Below are 24,474 nucleotides of genomic sequence, written 5' to 3'. Positions count from 1 at the left end.
GGCGTCTTTGTGTGAACCTCCTTCCTCGAAAGGGCCGCCTATAAGCTTGATTTAGGAATCCCGGAAAGGCTTTCTTTTTATCAACCGCTTTTTCGAGGACATCGTCTAGGGTGGGACCGAACAAATATTCACCTTCACACGGAATGGAACACAACTTAGCTTTAGTTTGCAGGTCCCCCGGCCAGCACTTTAGCCATAATGCTCTCCTAGCCGCATTTGAGAAGGAAGCCGATCTTGCCGTCAGTCTAACCGAGTCTATTGAGGCATCTGCTAAATATGCAGCGGCCCCTCTCATCGCTGACACGGAGTCTAGTATAGACTCTCTCGGGGTTTTATTTTTTAATTGAGTCTCTAAATGATCCAGCCAGACCATTAGTGCTCTAGCTGTACACGTAGCAGCTATACCGGGTTTTAGCCCCCCGCTGGCGGCCTCCCAGGACCCTTTTAGGAAGACATCGGCCTTTTTATCCATAGGATCCTTGAGGGTCCCCATATCTTCAAAAGGCAGAGCGAACTTTTTAGAGGCTTTCGCGATGGCGACGTCTAATTTTGGCGCTTTTCCCCATGAGGCGCAGGCTGGGTCATCAAATGGGTATTTCCTTTTGGGTGTTAACAGTACTTTTTTGTCTGGTCTTTTCCACTCCTTTTTTATAAGGGCTTGAATTTTTTCATTTAATGGGAACACTCTGTACTTCTTTTGTTCCAGGCCACTAAACATAAGATCTTGTACAGATTTTTTGGAACGAGTGTCTGCCAGACCCATTGTCGCCCTAACCATTTTCACCAACGCATCCGTTTCATCTATTGGGAAACAGTTGCGACCGCTTTCTGAAGATGCGGAGGAGGATGATGAAGCTGTAGAGCTATCAGAATCCCCACTCGTACTATCTCCCTCGCTGGAGCTGTAATCTGGAGATTTTTCTTTATGTTTTCTTTTACGGTTTTTTACGCTTTTTAATGCGTCTGCTACTTGGGTTTTAATTAAATCTTTTAATTCAGATGTGAAACTTGGTGTCTCCTCATCAATGGTGTTCTTAATACATGGCGCACAGAGTTTTTTAACCCATGAATCCGGCAAATCTGCTGAACAAAGCGGGCATACTCTATGTTTACTTTTCCCCTGGCATTTCTTTCCCTAGGAAACAATAAACCCCTATTAGAATTTACACTTTCACGGAGGTCACTTACCCTCCTAATGTGAGGAAGATACCGGCTGTGGCTTTGAGGATGCCTCCTCCACTTGAACCACCGTCTCCCTCCTGGATCCACCAGAGCCTCTGCTACGCTGGGATCCTGAGCTGCTGCGCTGCGTGGGTTTTCTTGAGGAATGGCGCTCCTTCGGGTTCTTTGTCACAGGGGCCTGTGAAATTTCTTCCACCGACTGCTCTATTCCACTCATGGTGGTAATCTCTGAGCAGCGGTATACCCCTTTCCTTCTGGATATATACTAATGGAGCGGCGCCACGCAACTTCCGGTTTACCCAGAGGTGCCCTGCGCCGCCCCGGAAGTGACCCCCACGCCTGCGCAGTAAGTCGCCGAACCCCGCGCGCGCGCTCACTGTTTGCCGGCTCACAGGAGGGACGGAGCTTCCGCAGCCGCCGCTGCTCCCAGCGTTCTCCTGTCGGTGACCGGCGTCACCACCTCCTGTGTGCCTTATGGATCGGTGGAGAAAACCTCCAGGTAGCCGCCGCTACCTATTGCCGATCATCCCTTTGAAAAGGAAGAGGCAGGCTTTCTCGGCATCCTCTTCACTGCCTCCCCTCTGCGCGCATCTACGAGGCCCGCCGACCCCGGATCGCACCCTCAGGGAGGAATCCACCTGAGACCGTGGCAGGGCCCCCGGCTGCCTGAACTCGGCCTGATGGTCCCTGGACTCCTGGATGGTGAGTTGTGGGATCCCCGTCGGGGACAGGAAACCGAACTGAGGTGGAGGAGAGGTCCCGCCTTTTTAACCTGTGGGTTTCCTGTCCCTGAGGGCGGATCCCTCTCTCTCTCGTTAGTGCCGTCATGGGGTAAGAGAAAAAGAACATTTGAATTGGCTTTATGTCCAGCTGCTGTCATCCGATAGGGTTGAGAAGTCTGGGCCAATCCGGGCCTTATAAATTTTGACAGGAGTCAGCCTGCCAGCATTTTCAGTTGACAGGCGGATGCGCCCATCAGTTATCATGCCCCCAGTGGCATTAAAAACTCGCTGACAAAATGTAAGCAGAAAGTCAGCCAAGGACCTCCAAGGCATAGAGGGAAAGTTTATGCCACGTGTCCAGTTTGTATAACCTACAGTTGAACGGCACAGAGCACCATTTTACTAGCCCTCTCCGCTGCGGGAAGGAGAGATGGAGAGTTATCCAAGGGTGAACATCCAGAAATCAGCATTAGCCAAAATGCATATAACGCAAGGGCAACGGGAAAGGCAGAGCAACAAAGTCAGCCATGTGTGCTAGACTCCGAACAAGCAAGACTTCCCCATCCCCACCAACAGGATGACTCTCCATCTCCTCCTCCCCTTCAGCCTGTTCAGTGTCTCTGGCCACTCCATTGCCTCTTCCTGCCTGTTGTGGTGCCTACAGATCCCTCGCCCTCTGCGATACTGTCCTCGCTCTTCATGCCACCTTCACAGGTTGACTTCATTACCTACCACCTCATTTTCCACTTCCGCAATCTTGTCCTCCTGACTTGTTGACTTAACAACATCACTTGTCTCATCATCATCAACCTCTTGACGCAGTAATTGCCGTTTACCATCGTCGTCTTCTGACCGTGGCTGCTCAAATATTTGGGCATTACTACACCCGATCTCATCATGTCCCTATTGAAACGCATTGGGCGAGAGGACAGAATCAATAAATGGAATTTTAAAGAGCTCCTCGAGGGTCTGAGTGGTCACTTGCCTCCTGGGAGTCGCCATGGTGTGAGGAAGGAGGATCAGGGTGAAAATTATGAGGTCCAGACTCTTGTCTAGTGAGACTGAACCATGTGGAAGACTGGGTGGTGCTGGGAAACAGACTGGAAGCATTATCTACCATCCAACCGACCACCTACTTGCACTGTTCTGGCTCAATAATAGTATCCCGCGCCCTCCTGCAAAGTGGGACAGGAAGCTAGATCTCGTGGATGAGTGTGTTTATTGTGCTCCAGGAGCAGGCAGTTTCACCTAACCCTTGGCCTGGGTCTCCGCGTTCACCATAAGCAGCACGTCCCTTACTGCACACCTTGAGCATTTCAAATTAGGTAAATATGCCTGCAAACATTCCGGTATTACCATATATACTCGAGTATAAGCCGAGATTTTCAGCCCATTTTTTGGGGCTGAAAGTCCCCCTCTCGGCTTATACTCGAGTCATACCCGGGGGTCGGCACGGGAGGGGGTGCAGGGGCTGTGTAATTATACTTACCTGCTCCCGGCGCGGTCCCTGCTTCTTCCAGCGCTGCATCTTCTTCCTGTATTGAGCGGTCACATGGCACTGCTCATATACAGTAATGAATAAGCGGCTCCACCCCCATAGAGGTGGACCCGCATATTCATTACTGTATATGAGCGGTGACGCTGCCCGCTCAATACAAGAAGAAGATGCAGCGCCGGGGAAGAAGCAGGGACGCAGCGCCAGGACCAGGTAAGTATATGGGGAGGGGGAGCGCTGCGCTGCGCGATAGTCACCTGCTCCTCGGTCCAGGTGTCGCTCTGTCTTCAGCAGTGACGCTCAGGTGAGAGGGCGCGGTGACGTAGTCAGTGCGCGCCCTCTGCTGAACGTCAGTGCCGAAGACGGAGCCGCACGAGGAGCAGGTGACAGTGCCGGGGCCCTGAGCGAAGAGAGGAGAGTATGTGATTTGTTGTGCAGAGCATCTTATGGGGCCATAACACTTGTGCAGCACTATATGGGGCAAGTGGCTGTGCAGAGCATCTTATGGGGCCATACTTGTGCAGCATTATATGGGGCAAGTAGCTGTGCAGAGCTTCTTATGGGGCCATACTTGTGCAGCATTATATGGGGCAAGGCACCAAAACCTCAAAAGCATTATGTCAACGTTACATCTGTGGCTGTAAAAAATACTAGCCACCTCAGCACACAAAACAAAACCCGCTCAAAATATTAGTTATAAATGCAGAGAACAAAAGAGCAAACAGGTGTAGAAAACGTAGAAAATTTATTAACACACTGTAGATATAATAATAAGCAAAACAGTACATACTATATGCAGGAACAACACATGAGAGCACCAAGGACTCCACACTGAATGCTAAGCTGGGCTGCTGCCATATCCCAAGTAGAGAATATACCTGCTATGTGCAAATCCCATTAAGGCAGCCTACCCGCACCCATAAACCTCACAGTGACCCATAGTCTAGCATTAAATAATCCTGAAGAAATGAGGGTGCTCACCTATAGGCACACAATGGGGAGTCCAGAACCGGGTGTGAGTGCCCCCGACGCGCGTTTCGCGGGTGTAGAAACCCCGCTTTTTCAAGGGGCAAGTAGCTGTGCAGAGCATCTTATGGGGCCATACTTGTGCAGCATTATATGGGGCAAGTAGCTGTCCAGTGCATCTGTATGGGGCCATACTTGTGCAGCATTATATGGGGCAAGTAGCTGTGCAGAGCATCTTATGGGGCCATACTTGTGCAGCATTATATGGGGCAAGTAGCTGTGCAGTGCATCTGTATGGGGCCATACTTGTGCAGCATTATATGGGGCAAGTAGCTGTGCAGTGCATCTGTATGGGGCCATACTTGTACAGCATTATATGGGGCAAGTGGCTGTGCGGAACATCTGTATGGGGCCATACTTGTGCAGCATTATATGGGGCAAGTAGCTGTGCAGTGCATCTGTATGGGGCCATACTTGTGCAGCATTATATGGGGCAAGTAGCTGTGCAGTGCATCTGTATGGGGCCATACTTGTGCAGCATTATATGGGGCAAGTAGCTGTGCAGTGCATCTGTATGGGGCCATACTTGTGCAGCATTATATGGGGCAAGTGGCTGTGCGGAACATCTGTATGGGGCCATAACGCTTGTGCAGCACTATATGGGGGAAGTGGCTGTACGGAGCATCTTATGGGGCCATAACACTTGTGCAGCACTATATATGGCAAATATCTCTATGGAGCATCTTATGATGCCCTTATTACCCTTTATGCAGCATTATATGGGACATATTTTAATATGGAGAAAAAAAAAACAAAAAACCCTTATCTACATAATAAGACCTCCTGATGATCCGCTGGGGTGAAACGCGTAGAGGCGTATGAAATATCAACACTGATAAGTATCGGTCTCACCCTCTGTTTACCATGCATATATCTAAGCACTAGGCTATCTTCGGCTGAAGATAAGGGTTTTTTTTTTTTTTTTTTCTCCCTGCAGCTATATATGTTTTTGTGCCTTGCCATTTTTGTGTATTTACACATCTGTGTCTGATCATTATCAGGCTGGGATTTGATATTAGGGCTTCCCAAGGCCAGTCGTCGCTGAGTGGGGGCGCCATTCCGCTGACCAGTAGGGTGCCAACCTCCACAGCTAGGCAGGCTGCACAGCAGTAGGGTACAGAGGTAGGGAGGCCTATTTTTAATACACGAGCACTTTTTTGTTATGCACATTGTTGGTCTTTAGTCCGTGTATCTTACCCTGTCACAAACCTAGTTTACATATATGATTATTCATAAATATATATATATACAATCAGCCAGTTAGTCTGCCTATCTTTTTCCTGTCTAGTGTAAGTGCTGGTCTATATGTGACACCTATATTAGGATCCATACTAGGAGACATAGGGACAGCCGACGGGGAGTGGGGGCGCCAATCTCGTATCTGTGTTTAGGGTGCCAACCTCCACTGATAGGTAGGCAGTACTAAGAGGTATTGTTTGGCAGGGATATCCCAGAGTGCACAGTTGTGTGTTTTATGTGTTTATCTGGTTGTATTTGTGGCATGGTTTTAATTGGTATATTAATTAAAAGCTATATTTTATCTGTGTTATCTTTAGTACATAAAGGGTTCCTATTGGTATAATATCATCTCTATACTTTACATGAAGAGCCTTTATTACTTTCTTTCTGGTAGCTCAGTGGTTTATGCTCCTCTCTGCAAATCTCTGCTCGGCAGGCATCCAGGCATACAAGTTGTGACCACATGACGGCAGCATAACTCTAAAGACTACATATCCCAGAATTCCACTGTCTACCCGTCATAACCCCCATGAAATACAGATCAAAGGAAATAGATTCCATACCTAATCCCACTTGAGGGTTTCTCAGCAGCTTCTGTAAAAATAAAAGTAAAAACCTTTTGTAATAAGTTCCAATAATTTGTGAATTTGTAGAGAAATGCGTGCCTTACCTGTACGTAAGATTTGCTCTGGATCTGCTTTGCACCATGCAGGATGGAGGAAGGAATGAAGACTGCATGCAGCGATTTTCACACTTGCAGAAATCTCAGAATCTTTAAGATGTTGAGGCATGACAACTACATTCTCCGAGTGCCAGCGTTCTTCAGTAAAAGAATCCAGTGGCTTTTCATTCTGAGAATCTGTAGATCTTCTTTCTTTGATCAACTCCCCATCTTCCCCTCTGCAAAATTAAAGCAAATAAAATAGTGGTCCGGCTCCTGGATCAGTGAAATTTGATGTGCTAGCTGCCAAAAACTAACCAATATAAAAAATGGGATCAGTCATGACGCCTACTTCCATCTAGTTTTTGACTACCATATATGTGAGAACACGTTTAATGGGAACCTATAATCAAATACATACATCCAGATCTATGGTATAGAGAAAAATTATATACGAGATTGTTGGAAAAGATTAAATATTACTTTCAATATATTCATTGAAATCCCTGGTGTTTGACTAGGACAGCCAACTGGACTCAAACACAACAGGGATGTCAATGATTAAAATGCAAGGCTTAAAAGCAGATCAGATACCATTTTCAACATTATATATATATCTATATATATAATTGTCTAAGGGTTTTTCCGTCTGTGTCTGTCCTGGAAATCCCGCGTCTGATTGGTCGAGGCCGCCAGGCCTCGGCCAATCAGCGACGAGCACAGTATCGACGTAGAAACCCCGCGTCTGATTGGTCGAGGCCGTCAGGCCTCGACCAATCAGCGACGGGCACAGCGACGATGTCATAAAGGACGTAGACATCCCGCGTTTCTGATTCAGCGACGGGCACAGTATCGATGTAGATGTCATAATGGTTGCCATGGCGACGATGATGTCATAAAGGTTGCCTCGACCAATCAGCGACGGGCACAGTCTGCCGTGAATTCTGGAATCATCATTGTCCATATACTACGGGGACATGGGCCACAATCTAATAATTATATATATATATATATATATATATATATATATATATATATATATATATATATATATATATATATATATATATATGCCCGGGTGGCTAGCATCTATATTGGTATATGGTCTCCATCCTGGTATGTGCTGCTCCATCCTGCGTCCCCATCCTGACATGTGCTGCACCCATCCTGCACCCCCATTCTGACATGTGCTGCTCCATCCTGCGTCCCCATCCTGTCATGTACTGCACCCATCCTGCGCCCCCATCCTGCCATGTGTTGCACCCATCCTGCGCCCCCATCCTGCCATGTGTTGCACCCATCTTGCGCCCCCATTCTGTGCCCCCGTTCTGTCATGTGCTGCTGCCATCCTGCGCCCCTGTTCTGTCGTGTGCTGCTGCCATCCTGCGCCTGTTCTGTCGTGTGCTGCTCCCATCCTGCGCCCGTTCTGTCATGTGCTGCTGCCATTCTGCGCCCCTGTTCTGTCGTGTGCTGCTGCCATCTTGCGCCTGTTCTGTCATGTGCTGCTGCCATCCTGCGCCCGTTCTGTCATGTGCTGCTGCCATCCTGCGCCCGTTCTGTCATGTGCTGCTGCCATCCTGCGCCACCATTGTATTATATGCCCCCCATAAGATGCTCCATTATATATGCCCCGTATGCTGCTGCCATATATGAAAAAAAATATATATCATACTCACCTATCGTCGCTGGGGGCCTGAGCAGGCGGGGGCGCGCTGTGGGGGTCAGGTGCCGGTATCACCGCCAGCTCAGGCCCCCAGCACTTGCTATACTTACCTGTCTGTCCCGTTCCACCGCTGCGCGTCATCGCGCCCTCTGAACTGTGAACGTCACAGCAGAGGACCCGGGAGACGGAGCCGCACGCAGCGCTGGAACGGGGGACAGGTGAATATACTCACCCTCCTGGCGGTCCCTGACTCTCCGGTGGAGATTGCGGTGCGCGTTCAGTGTTTACGCATACCGCGATCTCCTGGGAGCGTCACTCTGTGGGGGCCAGACTGCGCCGGCGCTTGCGCAGTCTATAAAGGCTTCGGACAGAGTGACGCTCCCAGCGTTATATTATAGATATATATAGATAGATAGATAGATCACAAAAACAGGCAGCACTCCATATTCTTAAAGGTGATATGCAGGTGTTTATTGAGCCCACATCTCCATGCAACGTTTCGCCTCCAACTGAGCCTATCTATCTGGATTGGTAAATAACCATTGGACGGGTTGTTTGGGCTTTGCACCCGAAGATAAGTATAGGATTTGTGCTGTTCCATTTTTTTCTACTATATAGATAGATAGATAGATATAGATATATATAAATATATATAAATAAATGTTCACTGCTGGACCTTTTGAATGCACCCAGTAAGCCCAATAAAAATCATAATTACCTCCGGGACCGGAAACGCGTTAACCGGTTAATCTGCAGGCTAACAAGTAACAAAATTTCACAAGATCACTGGAGAACATCGCGCTCGGAGCGGTGCTGGACCAGGAGGTACATATACTTATTTCTCATTTTATTGGGCACATTAGGAACATTCAAAAGGGGTAGTGCAATAGTTAACATCCCCTTTATGGTGAACCGAAAAGAGAAAAAAGCAATGGATTCTGAAAATCAATACCACAGAATAAAAAAAAAAAAAAATAAGTATCCATACCTTCTCTGGGCAGGGAGCTTCTCAGACATATCTACAAAACAAAAAAGAAATTATATACAATTGTTGTTAAAGTAATTTTAATGTTTAGATACAATTATTGTATTATTAATTATTAAAGAACCATTTATTCCATGGCGCATTTCATGTGAAAGGGGTATACATAATATACATATTTATTCATAAATTATTAACACATATACAGTCATGGCCAAAAGTATTGACATCCCTGAAATTGTCACATAATACTCATTTTCTTCCTGAAAATGATTGCAATCACAAATTGTTTGGTATTATTATCATCTTCATTTAATTTGTCTTAAATGAAAAAACTCATTGATGGTTACCGGAAGCTGTTGGTCGCAGTTATTTTGCCTAAAGGTTGTGCAACCAAGTATTAGGCTGAGGGTGCCAATACTTTTGACTGGCCCATTTTTGGTTGTCCAGGGTGAGTCAGGGCGAGCCTACGTTTAGCGGGGGCGCCGTTGCGCAGGATTTATAGGGTGCCAACCTCCGCAGCAAGGTAGGGCATAGATAGCCACATATTAGGAACTGAGTGCACCCTGTATCTTTTTTCAGCCAAACATTAGACGTTTTTAGGTCGTGAGTGTTGTCGCTTTTATCTTTATCATAAGTAAATGTTACGTTTTACTGTGTATTGGATTTATTCGTTTATTTAGTGCTTTAGTCGGTGAATTAAATTGCAAAAACAGTAGAACAAAAAAAGACGAGAAATAATATAACAGCATAAATACAGAAAACTTATGTCTAGAAAAGACCTACTGACTGATAAATCTAGATACAACAAAAACAGCCCTCAGGCTACCAGGGAGGGAGCTGTGTCCCCCAATGAGCGTCTCGGAGAAAAGCATTTTACGGTGAGTAAAACAAAAATCCCTATTTCTCCTTCGCCTCATGGGGGACACAGGACAGTGGGATGTCCTAAAGCAGTCCCTGGGTGGGGAATTAACTCACCGCTTATAAATATCCAAGCGGCTGTCGTTATAGGTGCCTTACTGCTGCCTGAAGAATCCTTCTACCCAGACTTGCATCTGCAGAAATCTGGGAGTGGACATTGTAATGATTGGCAAAGGTATGCAGACTAGACCAAGTTGCAGCTCTGCAAACTTGTTCTGCTGAGGCCTGGTGCCGAATCGCCCAGGAAGCCCCCACTGCTCTAGAGTGAGCTTTGATTCCAGCCGGAACTGTCATGGCGCGGTAGGCCTCTTGAATAGCTGAACGTATCCACCCGGCCAAGGTAGATGTCGAGGCCGCAAAATGAATCCTCGAAAGCTGAGCGGGCGAGACTGTCTACAAGGCGATCTGTGGGATCTTTGATAGAAGATCCGTCCGGCATGGATAGGACAGTTTTGGAGGATAAACATGAGACAGGAGGATCCACAGGAGGGGATTCTGTCCATTGTTTGTGAAGATCAGGAGAAAAACGATATTTGGACTCCAGAGATCTCTGGCCCTGAAAGCGTTTGTCTGGACGCTCGCTATGTCGCTGGACTATGTCCTGGAACTCCGGGTGATTGGCAAACACCCTGTGAGTACGTTTGGTCCTTTTGAAGGACACCGAATTATCCGTACTGGAGGTCACCGGTTCCTCATCAACCTGAAGGGACTGGTTGACGGCCTCAATGAGACTGACTATAGTGCTCTGATAACCTGGCAACTCCAGATCTAGTGGCCCATCAGACTCCGGATCAGAGTCCTGGTCAGAAGAGGTGCCTGGGGAGCGAGAGCGGGAAGCGGAGCTACCAGACGCCGAGGCACCAGAGGGCCTGGGGGCCGAGCTACGGACGAACTTCCTAGATGGCCGCTTGTGAGAGCGGCCCCTGCAGGCTGAAGATTCTGCAGCCGTAGGGGAAGCTTCCTGAGTAGGCGGATTAGTGGTCCTGCTCCTGGTTGGATCCTGGACTCGAAAGCTATAGTCAAAGAAGCCATAGATTGCGAAAGTGACAAAGCCCACTCAGGAGAGCTGGTCACTGCGGGCTCGTTTGCGGCGGGGAACTCCTGAGCGCATTTAGGGTCACAAGCATTACAGAGCGGAGCAGTATGCCCGCTTGGTAGCGCAGCCTGACAGGAGGTGCAAGAAGTGAAGAACACTGTATGTGTTTTTGCAGACTTTTTGGGTTTATGAAGACATGTTGTCGGTTAACCTCCGTGCAGAGCTGTGGGGCACCTGTGCAGCTAGTGAGCGGAGCACTGTGTGCAGGAGTAGGAGGGCCTGTGTTAGTGTGCAGCGCACCTACCCAGGTCCTGTGTCCGGATGCTGCACTGAGGAGAGGATTTGGTGGCGTTCTGAGGCTCCTGAGAGACACCGGGAGCTCTAGGCGTGCATAACCTCCATCCAAGATGGCCGCCGAGAGTTGAGAGGAGCTTCCCGCAGTGTGCGAGAAGCGCTGAAGTGGAGCCTAGCGCGTGACGCGGCCTAACTGTGGCTGAAGCCGGGGACTTAATTAGCGGTGCCCGGCCGTGAAATGCGGCCAAGCCCGCAGTGCGCTCGGGAGCCCCCCCACCCCTATCAGACTCACCGCTTGTGGTCCTCTTCAGGTGAGGTACGAGGAGAGGTGCAGTCAACCTCAATCCACCGCCCTCTTGATGAGGGGGTGGAGAGGGACTGAGGAGCTCCATGCAGCACCGCTGTTCCACAGTGGTGGTGCAGAGGAAGGGCGGCCAGACTGTGCCCAGGAAAAGTGCCTCTGTGTATCCTAAGGGTTCGCTCCCCTAGGATTTCACAGGGCTAGTTCACGGCCGACCATCCCATGTCGCATGAAAGGGTACGGGGAGTAAACTCGCAAGAGGTCACATGTTGATGTTTCAGGGGAGATCGGCCCCCTCAAGGGTGCGTCGCCTCCTTCATCCTCTTGCGCAAAGTTAAAAATAAAATTAAAAAATAAAACGTCTGGAAAAAAAAATCAGACACAGTGTGCCTCCTACGGACACTAAGCAATAACTGGTATTATCCGGAGCCAGTGGGCGGTGTATACTGCAGAGGAGGAGCTAACCATTTTTGTATTTACTTAGTGTCAGCCTCCTAGTGGCAGCAGCATACACCCACGGTCTGTGTCCCCCAATGTGGCGATGGAGAAATACGAGTTTCACTTTTTCCATTCAAAAACTGAAATAAATTAACTTTTTGATGATCGTCTAATTTTGTGAGAACATATACAGTATATACTCATCTACAAGCCGAGATTTTCTGCACATTTTTTTGTGCTGAAAATGCCCCCCTCGGCTTATACACTGAGTCAATTGCCCAGAAAGCCAGCGGGGGATGGGGAGCGGAGAGCCGGCGGCTGTAGCACAGTGACAGCTGCCGGCTTTCAGAAGACCTCAATACTCACCCTCCGTCATTGCATCTCTGTCGCTGCATTTCTGTCCCGGGTTCAAATCCCACCAAGGACACCATCTGCAATAAGTTTGTATGTTCTCCCCATATTTGCGTGGGTTTCCTCCCACATTCCAAAGACATACTGATAGGGAATTTAGATTGTGAGCCCCATCGGGGCAATGATGTGACCACGTGACCGCTCAGTACAGGAAGAAGCTGCCGCCCTGGGACAACAAAGATGTAGGGACGTGCAGCGACGGCGCGAGGTGGGTGAGTATGACGGGGGAGCCCAGCCATGCATACAAGATGGGGGGGTGCAAGCCATACATACAAGATGGGACGGGGGGAGCCGAGCCATGCATACAAGGTGGAACGAGAGTGGGAGGGGGGGGCGAGCCATACATACAAGATGGGATGGGAAGGGGGGGAGCCGAGCCATGCATACAAGATGGAACAGGGGGGTTGGCCATGCATACAAAGATAGGAGGGGAGCCGAGCCATGCATTCAAGATGGGATGGGGGGAGGGGAGCCATGCATACAACGAAGGGACGGGGGAGCCATGCATACAACAGGGGGAGCCACACAGAGCATGACAGGACGGGGGGGGGGGGGGGAGGGGGAGCCACACATACCGGGATAGGAATGAGGGGACAATACATACCCGGTTTATACTAGTCAAAAAGCTTACCCAGTTTTCCGTGGCAAAATTAGGTGCCTCGGCTTATACTCGAGTATATACGGTATATGTAAAATCAGAAGTGCAGACAATTTAGTTTTTTTTCCCCCCACTTCAATTTCTCGCCACAAGATCTCTGCTTGCGGTCAAGCAAATAGCAATATTATCATTTGAATTTGGAGACTGACATGTTTTCCTGGCTCATCGTAGCAGAAGTCTCTCTGGTAAAGGCCCGTGCATCTGTCATTTTGACATGACACGTTTGGCATCCTCTGTGTTAAGATATAAGGTAATCCTACGGTATTAGCTAAGAGGCATAGACTGAGTCACTGGCAGCACAAGAAGGCTGATATAGAACAAAACATTAATGAATATACTTTTCTTACCCGTTTCCTGATTTAAAGAATTGCATTTTTGCTGCAATGTCTGACCAGGGCTGCTTACTACAACAGGCTCCTGCTGCTTTTCTGTAAGAGGAATAATGGAGCATCGGTTTTGCAGCATCCGGGCTGAGGCAATGGCAGCTTCGCAGTATTCAGTCCTTTGTATGGGCTTTCCATTTTCATAGCAGGCATACTTTTTGGCTACTAGATCATCATTGGCGCAGATCTATGAATAAGCAGATAAGAAATATGGTGAGTGCTCATGGTTTTTGACGGGAAGATTTCTATTGCAAAAACTGGAAAAATCCTAAAAATTTCCCAAATGGGGTTGCCAAGTTTGGGACGAATTTCTGAGGTCACTCATTGTGCACAATGCACTCTTTTAGGATTCAGGAGGGGAATGTGGCCAGTAGTATGCAAATCACGTACCTGCATTAATGTGACCACCCTCACGAGTGGAGAATCCTGATAGCATGCGGTACACATGCTGTCAGAATTCAGAAATCTGTAGTTAAATAAAGAGACTACTGACTTTCATCCCAGGCCTGGACAATCCCTATAACTATGTTTTGGCAATCCCACTCATTGCCACAAGATCAATCTCACGTACAGTAGAAGGCCAGGGTAAGTAATTGAGGTATTTAGAAACGCTTGTTTCAGAACACAGCACCTTAGTGCATCCCTAGAAAGGAGAAGACCCCTTTATGCATTTCTTTACGACATATCCTTACCACTGAATCTGTAGTAGTAATATACAGGTCTACAGCCATACAACTGTCTTCCACTCTATGAAGCTGAGCTTCGATCTTCCGGCTTTCTGGAAAGACAAAAAACCTGATCAAATTAATAAATGGTTTAACTCCGATGAGACACAATAATGGTGCGTGTCAATTATATGCTATTGATATCAGATCACTGGGGCGCTGACTGGTGGTAAAGTGCCTGAAGAGGGATTAATGCCAGAAAACAGACTAACTTAAAGGGGTTGTCAAATAATATCGAAAAGGTCATGAAGCACTCAGAAGCGGCTGCTAACCATCGGATGAAGCTATGCCGTCCAGCTACCCATATTGTTTACCGGACCCTGCCACAGCTGATCGATGAGAGTGCCTGGTGTCGGACCATCATCAAGGTAATATTGAAAACCTATCCCAAGCAGATGTCATCAATATAATTTGACCAGAAAAACCCCCTTAATGCTCCATATCAGTGAGGGCTTGAACGATCAGACATTGACGTCATATCCTAACAACACGTCGTCAATGTCTCCACTGGAGAACGCTAATGACTACCATCAAGGCTCAAATATAACCTTACCGGTCAGTAGTTGTCGGAAGTAATCGATGGCAGCGATGTCCCAACTTTTTACTAGTCTAAAATGAAAGACAAAATAGTTAAGTCAGATGACTTGGGGGTAAGAGATGACTTATCAAATGGACTTTATTAACTGCAGACGTGGCACGGAGGTGTCCCATCTTGCTCACTTTCGGCTCGCTCACCTCATCTCCATCTTGTTTTCAGGAGCACTGATGCGCAGAGATACGGGACAAATCTTGTGAAGCCTAAATTTCTTTGCACGGAATGGGAGTTTCTCGCATTCCTTCACCGGAAAACGAATGCTGTGATGGTAGAAGGAGAGGACAGCTGTGAAGGCTGCGTTATACACATGGGGCTCATACCTTGAGGAAAGGAGAGGACTCTCACTTGCTCTTCTTAATGGGACAATACACGGCGTAATCCAGCAGGAAACAATGCACCAGTTCGCCCTCGCCGCTGCAGGTGGTGGATTCCAAAATGGCTCGGCACCAACTCTTCTGTTCTTCGGAGAAAACAACACAAAACTGAAAGGAAACAATCATCAGCTACTGTCAGCATAGGCAAATGATACGTGACCACATCTATGGGATTTACTAGATGGTGGCCCGATTCTAACGCATCGGGTATTCTAGAATATGTATGTATATAGCAGCCACATACTATATAGCACATGCCACATAGTATGTAGGAGCCATGTAGTATATAGCATACAACTAGTACGTGGCCTGTGCTATATAGTATGTGGCTGCTATATACATACATATTGTAGAATACCCGTTGTATATAACGCAGCCCACGCAATATCTAACACAGGCCACGTAGTATACAGCAGCCATGTAGTATATAACACTGCCCACGTAGTATATAGCAGCCATGTAGTATATAGTACTGCCCACGTAGTATATAGCAGCCATGTAGTATATAACACTGCCCACATAGTATATAGCAACCATGTAGTATATAGTACTGCCCACGTAGTATATAGCAGCCATGTAGTATATAGTACTGCCCACGTAGTATATAGCAGCCATGTAGTATATAACACTGCCCACATAGTATATAGCAACCATGTAGTATATAGTACTGCCCACGTAGTATATAGCAGCCATGTAGCCAACGCAGCCCACGCAGTATTTAGCAGTGTGGGCACATATCCCTGTCAAAAAAAAAAAAAGAATTTAAATAAAAAATAGTTACATACTCACCCCTGGGATTCAACAGCGCTGTGGCGATGGGCGCGCGGCTGCCGCCATCTTCCGTTCTCAGGATGCATTGTGATATTACCCAGAAGACTTAGCGGTCTCGCGAGACCACTAAGTCTTCTGGGTAATTTCGCAATGCATCTCTGGGACCGGAAGCTGGCGGAAGGCGCGAGCGCATCCTCGGACTACGGAGGGTGAGTATAGCACTTTTTTTTATTATTATTATTTTTAACATTAGATTTTTTTTTTTTTACTATTGACGCTGCATAAGCAGCATCAATAGTAAAACGTTGGGGACACACAGAATTAATAGCAGCGGTAACAGAGTACGTAACCCGCGGCATAACGCGGTCCGTCACTGCTGGCATTAACCCTGTGTGAGCGGTGACCGGAGGGGAGTATAGAGCGGGCACTGACGGCGGGGAGTAGGGAGGGACTAATCGGACTGTGCCCGCCGCTGATTGGTCGCGGCAGCCATGACAGGCAGCTGGCGAGACCAATCAGCAACTTGGATTCCATGACAGACAGAGGCCGCGACCAATTAATATCCGTGACAGACAGAAGGACAGACAGACAGAAGTGACCCTTAGACAATTATATAGTAGATTACCGTCCCGAAAGGTAAGGTCGCTGGCTTCAGTTCCTCCACATCTCTGTACACCATACTGTAGAGTAAGTTCAGCTCGGCGAACAGCTGCTCATACTCCTTGCTGACAGTTTCCTTCAGTATCTCGCAGAAGAAGCAGCTGGGGTCCACAATCTGAAGAGAAGGCGGGTTAAGAATAAACATGAGAGGAATGACCAATGGTAAATGGGGTCTTATAAGCCACCGCTATGTTGGAATGACCGTGGACTAGCAGTCGCCAGAGAGTTGTGCTACAACTACTTTCATCATCTCTCCTGGGAAAGACGAGCAGGGCACTGCACGGGCAACAGTTGGTACGCTGCTAACCTGGTCTCCCCTAGCCAGAAAATGTCACAATGTGTGGGTGCTCCATGCTGTACCCCACCAATCAAACAGTCTGACATGTCACACATTTTTGACAGATGTAAAACAGGATTTTGGTTGCTTACCGTAAAATCTGTTTCTCGGAGCCTTCATTGGGGGACACAGGAACCATGGGGTGTATGCTGCTGCCACTAGGAGGCTGACACTATGCAAATAAAAAAGTTAGCTCCTCCTCTGCAGTGTACACCCCACCGACAAGAAGTAGGATATTCAGTTAGTGAGAAAGCAGTAGGAGAAGCAACGTGTAAAAGAGAAAGAATAATAATATAATAATAAACTTTATCTATATAGCGCCAACAAATTCCACGGCGCTTCACAGATCAACAGTTTCAAACACTCAAAGAGTGTTCAAAGAACTCAAACGTAAATGGTAAACAGAGCTGTTCAACTTGGGAGGGTGCTGTGTCCCCCAATGAAGGCTCCGAGAAACAGATTTTACGGTAAGCAACCAAAAATCCTGTTTTCTCTATCGCCTTTCATTGGGGGACACAGGAACCATGGGACGTCCCAAAGCAATCCCTGGGGTGGGAACAGCAGAAAAACTCCATTCAGGTCGGAGGAATCACCGCTGCCGCCTGCAAGATCCTTCCGCCTAGGCTGGCAACTGTCGAAGCGTAGGTATGGAGCTTATAACCCCTTGGCAAAGGAGTGAACGGAACACTAGGTTGCCACCTAGCAAAGATGTAGGGTGGATGCCCCACGGTGTACCGCCCAGGAGGCGCCCACTGCCCGGAGCAGAGGGAGGAGTCACTCTGTTCTTGATCCGGTGAGCCTCCAGAGTGGCAGGTCTGATCCAGAGAACAATCGTAACCTTGGAGGCCGGCAGGCCTCTTGGCATACCATCTGGAAAGACAAAAAGACAGTCCGTCTTCCTAAAGAAGGCGGTCCTAGACAAATAGATCCTCACCGCCCTGACCAGGTCTAGCCTGTTCAGAGAACGCCCCAGAGAATCGATCGGAGCAGGACAAAGGTGGGAAGGACGATCTTATTTAAGTAAAAGGAGGACACCACCCTGGGAAGAAAAGGCGACGAAGGCCGTAAAACTACCCTATCCTGGTGAAAAATCAAGAAATGAGGCGACAGGAGAGAGCCACCAACTCCGAGACGCGTGGAGATGGCCACCAGAAAAGCCACCTAGCAGGACAGAGCAGACAGTGAGGCTCATGGGGAGGCTAAGGGGGAAAGTCCACTGAGCCTCCAGAACAAGACTGAGGTCCCAGGGATCCACGGAAGTGTGGTACGAGAGAGCCGCATGCGCTACTGAAGAAAGGTTCTGATCTGAGAACGGGACGGATATAAATCTTCGTACCGTGATAGCCAGTAGCGAAGGACCTCTGAAAAGAGACTTCAGAAAAAGGATGGAAAGGGTTACTATCTGACCCTTCAGAAAACTAAGGGGAAGGCCAGCATCAAGTCCCGCCTAGAGAGAACGGCCAAAAAGGAAGGTTTCAACAGCAAAGCTGTTAACTTGAGACACCAAGAACTCTGCGGCAGATGGGTCCCTAGTACAGAAGATCTGACCTGACTGGGGCCTCCAGTGAGAGTCCGCGAGGAGATAAACGATCTCAGCGAACCAGAACCTTCTGGGCCAATCTGGTGCGGTCAGAATGACCGGCACCCCCTCCGCATAGATCTTCAACAGCCTGGGAAGAAAGGGAAGGGAGGAACAGAAAGGGAAGTACAAATGGCGACCCAGGAACAGTCAAAGTATCGGTATCCACGCCAAGAGGATCGCGGACTTGGAAACAAACGGTGGACCCTTCCTAAGCAGTCGGGCCGCCAGGAGATCCGTGTCCGGAGTTCCTCATCAAAGGAAAATTTGAAGGAAGACCTCCTGAGCCGGGACCCCTGTCCTGCCGCAAGGCCCTCGCAGCAGAGAAAACACTGCGGCCTAGTTGTCCACGCCGGGGATATGCACTGCGGACAGTGCCGAAACCGTCGCCTCTGCCCAGAGGATCCTGGATACCTCCGCCATTGCCAAGAGACTGATTCCCTCCCTGGCGATTGACATAAGCCACAGCCGAGGCATTGGACGCCTGGATTCTGACTGGCAGACCTCTGAGAAGCCTTTCCCAGAGACTCAGGGATAGAAGAAGGCCCCTATCTCAATGGTGTAGATCGGCGGAGAGTACCCTTGCTCCGACCAACACCCCCTTCAATGACGGATGGCGAGAAAACGCACCCCAGCCGGGAAGGCTGGTGACCGTCGTCACCACCTGCCTTGGGGAGGACCGGACATGAGGAATGAGAGGGGATGACAGCCACCAGTTGAGAGGCTATTAGAATCGGATGGAAAGTCGGATTGGAGGGTCCAGAGACAGCACAGACGTGTCCCACTGAGGAAGGATGGCCTGCTGAAGTGGTCTCAAGTGGAACAGCGTGAAAGAGAATGCTTACGGAGCTGTCACCATGCATCACAGGACCGTCGTAGCTGAACGGAAGGAAGGCATCCGAGGGCCCTGCAGAGAGCGAACTCCGTATGGAGAATTGCCCGCTTCTCAAGAAGAAAAACCCCTGGCGGTGTCGAACAACATGTCTAAGAGGACGAGACGCTGACTCGGAACAAGACAAGACTTTGTTCTGTTGGCCAGCCACCAGAAACGGGACAGGGAGTCTAGGACGATGGTCAGACCCTCAGGGCCTGAGAGAGGGGCAGAGGCTTGATGAGGATTACTTCAAGGTATGGAATGAGCACTAAGGCCCCTGATCATCAAGGAAAATCAGGACATGGAGCAAGGCATCTTGGATATCCATGGAGCACAGGAATTCTGAACAGGACTGAACAGAGGAACTTCATCCTGAAATGCTGCATGCGGAACCTTCTGTTCACTAACTTCAGAGACAGAAATGGTGGAACTGCGCCGCTCTTCTTCGGCACTACAAGTAGGTTTGGATACAAACCTAGGTAGCGTACCTGCTGTGGGACGGAAACAATAACCTCCGAACAAAGAAGGAAGGTAATGGACGCAAAGAAACCTGAGATCAGAGGAGGATTTTTAGAGGGCGGGATTCAAAGAAGCGATTCCGGGACGCTAAGCGAACCCTATCTTGTATCCAGAGGATACGACCTCCCTGATCTAGGCGTCCTCCACCTAAGCCAGCCAAACATTCCTGAAAACAGGCAGGAGATGCCCGCCCAAACTGGAAGAAACGCTGGGCCGTTAGCACGAGTTATTATTCCGAAGAAGATCTGCCAGGTCTAGGCCTGGTGGACCAACCATGGGAGTTGCGGGCACAAGGGATAGGCTTAAAGGAAGCCTTTTCTCTAGCCAGACGAGATCGCAGTCTGTGTTAGCTAGAGGAATCTTCCGACGCCGCAAAACAGCGAAGGGACAAAGGGAACTCGTGCCTCCCGTTGGTGTCATTAATAATTTGTTCCCTCATGTAGCCAAAGAGACAGGCCCCCTGGAAGGGGCTGTGTGTAGAGCCGAATATTCCGTCGGATGGCCACCATATTGCTGGAAGCGTGAGCTGCACAAGCTACTCATCTAGGGAGGCAGATACCAAATATTTCCCTGCATAGGAAATCTGGTCCGTCAGGTCGGCTAGCTCCAGGAGCTCCAGGCGGGGTGCTCTTACAAGGCTGTTTGGTCCATCTATCTGTGGTCCTTGAGACCCAGGTAGAGGCAATGGCCGAGGCACAAAGTAGAAGCAGCCGTTACAAAAGGCTGATTTTTCCAGCGGTTCTATAAAAGTATCCTTGGAACCCGTGCCAAGTTGGTAGACAGTCTGGAAACTGACGAATCCAGAATTGCCAGCTTCCTGTCGAGGAATCAGTCCAGTTAGCGATGAGCTCAGGAAAGAAGGAATATAGGATGCCGAGATGCTTCCCTGTCTGCAAGCATCTGGTATGGCTCGCATTTCTCCTGGCAAGTACCACCACATATTCAGTGTGTGTGGGGCAAAGATGGGGTGGTTTGACCGTCTTAACGAAAACCGCCTATTCTGCGGGTTCCGTAGAGGTATCCATAATGCTTAGGGTCTGGTTGATCGCAACAATAAGGCTATCCAAATCTGAAACTTCCTCTGCAAACATGACCGAGGAAGCCCATCTCTCTCTCGATAGAGAGGAGGATCAGGAAGAGGGATCTCACCGGTCCAGACCGGAGGGCAAGATGGAGCGGGAAAGAAAGATGTCAGACGTCCATGGGGCTGATGGTGGACGTCCTGGTCTCCTCCAACCGACAGGCTCTGGAGGTGGGGAATGGAGCTGGGACCGAACATCTAAGCACGCTTGTGTGCTAGGATCATGGTCCTGCTGTCGGATCTATGAGGATACGGGGTGGCAGTACACGCCGTACTCATAGTCCATAATGTGGGATTGCAGGTGTGACTGTTCACCCTGTATCCCTCTGTTCTGTATCTCTTGTGGCCCAAGTTGAAAGGCTGGACGGAGAATCCTGTGACCCACTAGCGATTGCGGACAGGCACGGATACCAAGGTCGTGACATCCTGGTGAGGTCCGCCCCACACTGAGACAGAAGGAAAGCCCGCCCAGGGATAGGGGTCTCGGCCTCACCCTGATTAGGGACTCCTGGACAGGGAGTTGCTGCAGCTGACAAGAGGAAGCAGGAGGACGGGAATGCTCTTTTTATAGGATTAGGCCTGGGAGCAGACCCATGCCCCAAGGTTAGGGGAACAGGAGAGGGAAGTAATAGACTGCATAGCAGAGCTACTCACAGTAATAGTAGAGTCCTGTAGACTGCTCCTGGCTGTAGCTGCGACCGGCATCATGGCACCAGCGATGAGATGGCAACCTAAGGAGGATGCAGGGGACCCCGCCGGAGAAAACGTGTGCTGGGGAAAAAAAAGGGCCTGGCTGCAGTCTGGATGAACCGCAGAAGGAGACCGCTGAAAGGGCGCTGGAACGTGCGCCCTGCTGCGATGTGGCGCTAAGCAGCGGCGTAGAAATCGTGGGCCCAGGAGCACCAAGATGGCGCCGGTGGGCGGGGAGTAAAGAGATTGTCGGGCGGGAGAAAGCCCGCCCGAAGAAAGCGGAAGTGGACAGAGCGCGGCACCGGAAGTAGGCCCGGGCAGAAGCCGGGGCCTAAATTACAGGCCAGCGACCGCTGGAGGAGAGCCGCGGCGCCGGATCAGTGCGCCGAAGGTAGAAAAACAGCGCGGCAGCCTGCCAAGGCTGTCACGCTGGAGAGGATGGAGCGGCTGCTATGAAAACCCGCGGCGCCAGAGCAATGCGCCGCAGGGAGAAGCGGCGCGGCAGCCTGAGAGGGCTGTCGCGCTGGAGAAAGAAGTGTGGCCCCATTAAAACCGCGGCGCCCTGAGAAGCGCGCCGCAGAAGGAACGCAGGACAGCTAGTCAGGGATGTCACTGGGGAGAGTGGTACGGCGTAAGAAGCGGCGTGGCAGGCTGTAAAGGTCCTGTGCCGGAATAGAAGGCAGAGGGGCCTGATATGCTGCATGGGAACAGTAATCCCGGGCCGTGCTGCGCAATCTGGGTGCAAGTGACGACCAGGTAATCTGGGAGCCCTAGCAAGAACCCCCCTTGAAAGATTTGGGATGGGATGGGAAATACCTCAACTTCCCACTCCGATACTAACCTGAAGTGAGACGTCCATGGAGCTGATGGACGTCCTTGTCTCCTCCAACCGACAGGCTCTGGTGGGCGAGTGGGTGGGGGACGGAGCCAGGACCGGACTTCTGAGCACGCTGGTGTGCTAGAATCATGGTCCTGCTGTCGGATCTATGAGGATACGGGGTGGCAGTACATGCCGTACTCATAGTCCGTATTGTGGGACTACAGGTGTGACTGTTCACCCTGTATCCCTCCGGCGAACCTAAAAGAAAAACGACGCACATTGAGGTAGATAAGGGTCTAATGAAAAACCCGTGTCCACCTCCTACTGACACTAAGCTAAACTGAATATCCTACTTCCTGTCGGTAGGGTGCACACTGCAGAGGAGGAGCTAACTTTTTTATTTGCATAGTGTCAGCCTCATAGTGGCAGCAGCATACACCCATGGTTCCTGTGTCCCCCAATGAAAGGCGATAGAGAAATATATATCCAGTCTCATTCCCTTGAGACATCTGCAAAAATAGTACCACTAAGATCTGCAGTCAATCTCCTTCCCCCTCTGGCAGCTGTAACGATAATCTGCAGTCAGCCTCAGCCTCCAACCAATCTGTATACATAGTGGCAGTAAGTTCTCCAGTTAGTCTCCTTCCTTCCTTCTCCAGTAAGCTATGTATAAAAACCCAAGTAAATTTCCTCCTCTTCTGGCAGCTTTAAATACAGTTCATTTTCCAGTCAGTCGGGCATCTCCAAATAAAATCCCAGTAAGTTCTCTATTCAGTCTCCTTCCACCTCTGATAGCTGTAAATAAAGCCCGTGGTAAGTGGCCCAGTCAGTCTCCTCCACTTCTGGAATCTGTAAATACAGTACCAGTAAGTACTACAGTCAGTCCCCTTCCTCATCTCGTAGCTGTAAATGTGACCCTCTGAAAGCTCCCTGGTAAGTCGTCTCCTTCTCTGGCAGCTGTAAATATAGTTCCTAGGAAATGTATCAGTCTTCTTCCATTTTTTGGCATATAGAAATATAGCTTCCACTAAGTTCTCCAACTCCCTCTGGCAGCTGTAAAGTAAAGTAACCCATAGTAAATTGAGTAGTTAGTCTTCGTTCCACTCAGGAAGCTGAAAATATATTTTCCAAAAAGTTCAGTTTCCTTCTGCCTCATGCAGCTATAAATATAGCTCCTGGTAAGTTTTAAGTCTATCTCCTTCCCCTTCTGGCAGCTGTTAATTCAGTTCCCAGTAAGTTCTTCTGCAGAAAGTTAAATAATAATTGTACCATGGAGTCTGAGGAGTGTAAAATAATAATACATTGTTGCTCACAGGACAATCTTCAGCCATACTGGTATGTACTGCAGACGATCTGCTCCTTTCCTGACAAGCAGACAGAGATTTCACGTATGATCTCTATACATAGAGTGACTGAGCATGTGCGACCACCAGCAAACAGATCAGTAGGTGGACGTGCACGTCGATATACAATGAACACCAGATGGTGCCATACCATATAAGAAAATATCAGAAATCGTTTTATTGTAAGTAAATGGGAAAATTATATTAGTATTTTTACGATCTGTACAATGAATATAATATTTAATGATAATATGACACGTTGAAAGGTGTATGCTTATTGGACTTTTTACCTGTAGTATTGCCAAACTGTACATGTTTCCATCAACTTCACAGAAAACGTGGAAAACTCTCTATACAGATCAGTACTAAAAAAGAAAAAAGGAGAAATAAGGACGATGAGTTAGGACAGGCTGAATACAGAGAAAACAGAGATCTGATTCTTCAGAGGATGAACACAACTGTAGAGATTAGGTGCCAGATCACATTTTTCTGTTGGTGGAATGTTTTCCCTTGGGTCCGGATAGAAATAAACCTATGGGGAGTCATCTCTGTAACTTTATAATATCTTAAGGGTTGTTCTAAAGTTCCAACTTTAAAAGCGCACCTACCATCTTCATCCTGACTGCCAATTTGAGGTGCGGACCTGAAGACTCACATATCGGCGAAACAATGCATTGGCCAGAGCATTTGGGAA

General features: G+C 48.8%; 1 protein-coding gene across 1 annotated transcript in view; it reads right to left on the bottom strand.

Moving 5' to 3' along the window:
* TDRD12 (tudor domain containing 12) overlaps positions 1–24,094 on the bottom strand; it is an 83,241-nt gene extending 59,147 nt beyond the window's left edge. Inside the window, exons 1-12 of the mRNA XM_069738429.1 lie at positions 24,071–24,094; positions 16,503–16,652; positions 15,078–15,214; positions 14,873–14,992; positions 14,691–14,746; positions 14,105–14,190; positions 13,377–13,599; positions 12,327–12,537; positions 10,180–10,904; positions 8,977–9,007; positions 6,335–6,564; positions 6,228–6,258 (exon numbers count right to left, since the gene is read on the bottom strand). Of these exons, the coding sequence (XP_069594530.1) occupies positions 6,228–6,258; positions 6,335–6,564; positions 8,977–9,007; positions 10,180–10,904; positions 12,327–12,537; positions 13,377–13,599; positions 14,105–14,190; positions 14,691–14,746; positions 14,873–14,992; positions 15,078–15,214; positions 16,503–16,652; positions 24,071–24,094 (2,024 nt within the window). The remainder of the gene's footprint in view (positions 1–6,227; positions 6,259–6,334; positions 6,565–8,976; positions 9,008–10,179; positions 10,905–12,326; positions 12,538–13,376; positions 13,600–14,104; positions 14,191–14,690; positions 14,747–14,872; positions 14,993–15,077; positions 15,215–16,502; positions 16,653–24,070) is intronic.
* Between the last annotated feature and the right edge of the window lie 380 nt (positions 24,095–24,474).

Source organism: Ranitomeya imitator, chromosome 9 (assembly GCF_032444005.1).
Source record: "Ranitomeya imitator isolate aRanImi1 chromosome 9, aRanImi1.pri, whole genome shotgun sequence".
NCBI lineage: Eukaryota > Metazoa > Chordata > Amphibia > Anura > Dendrobatidae > Ranitomeya > Ranitomeya imitator.
This window is presented reverse-complemented; position numbering and strand designations above follow the sequence as displayed.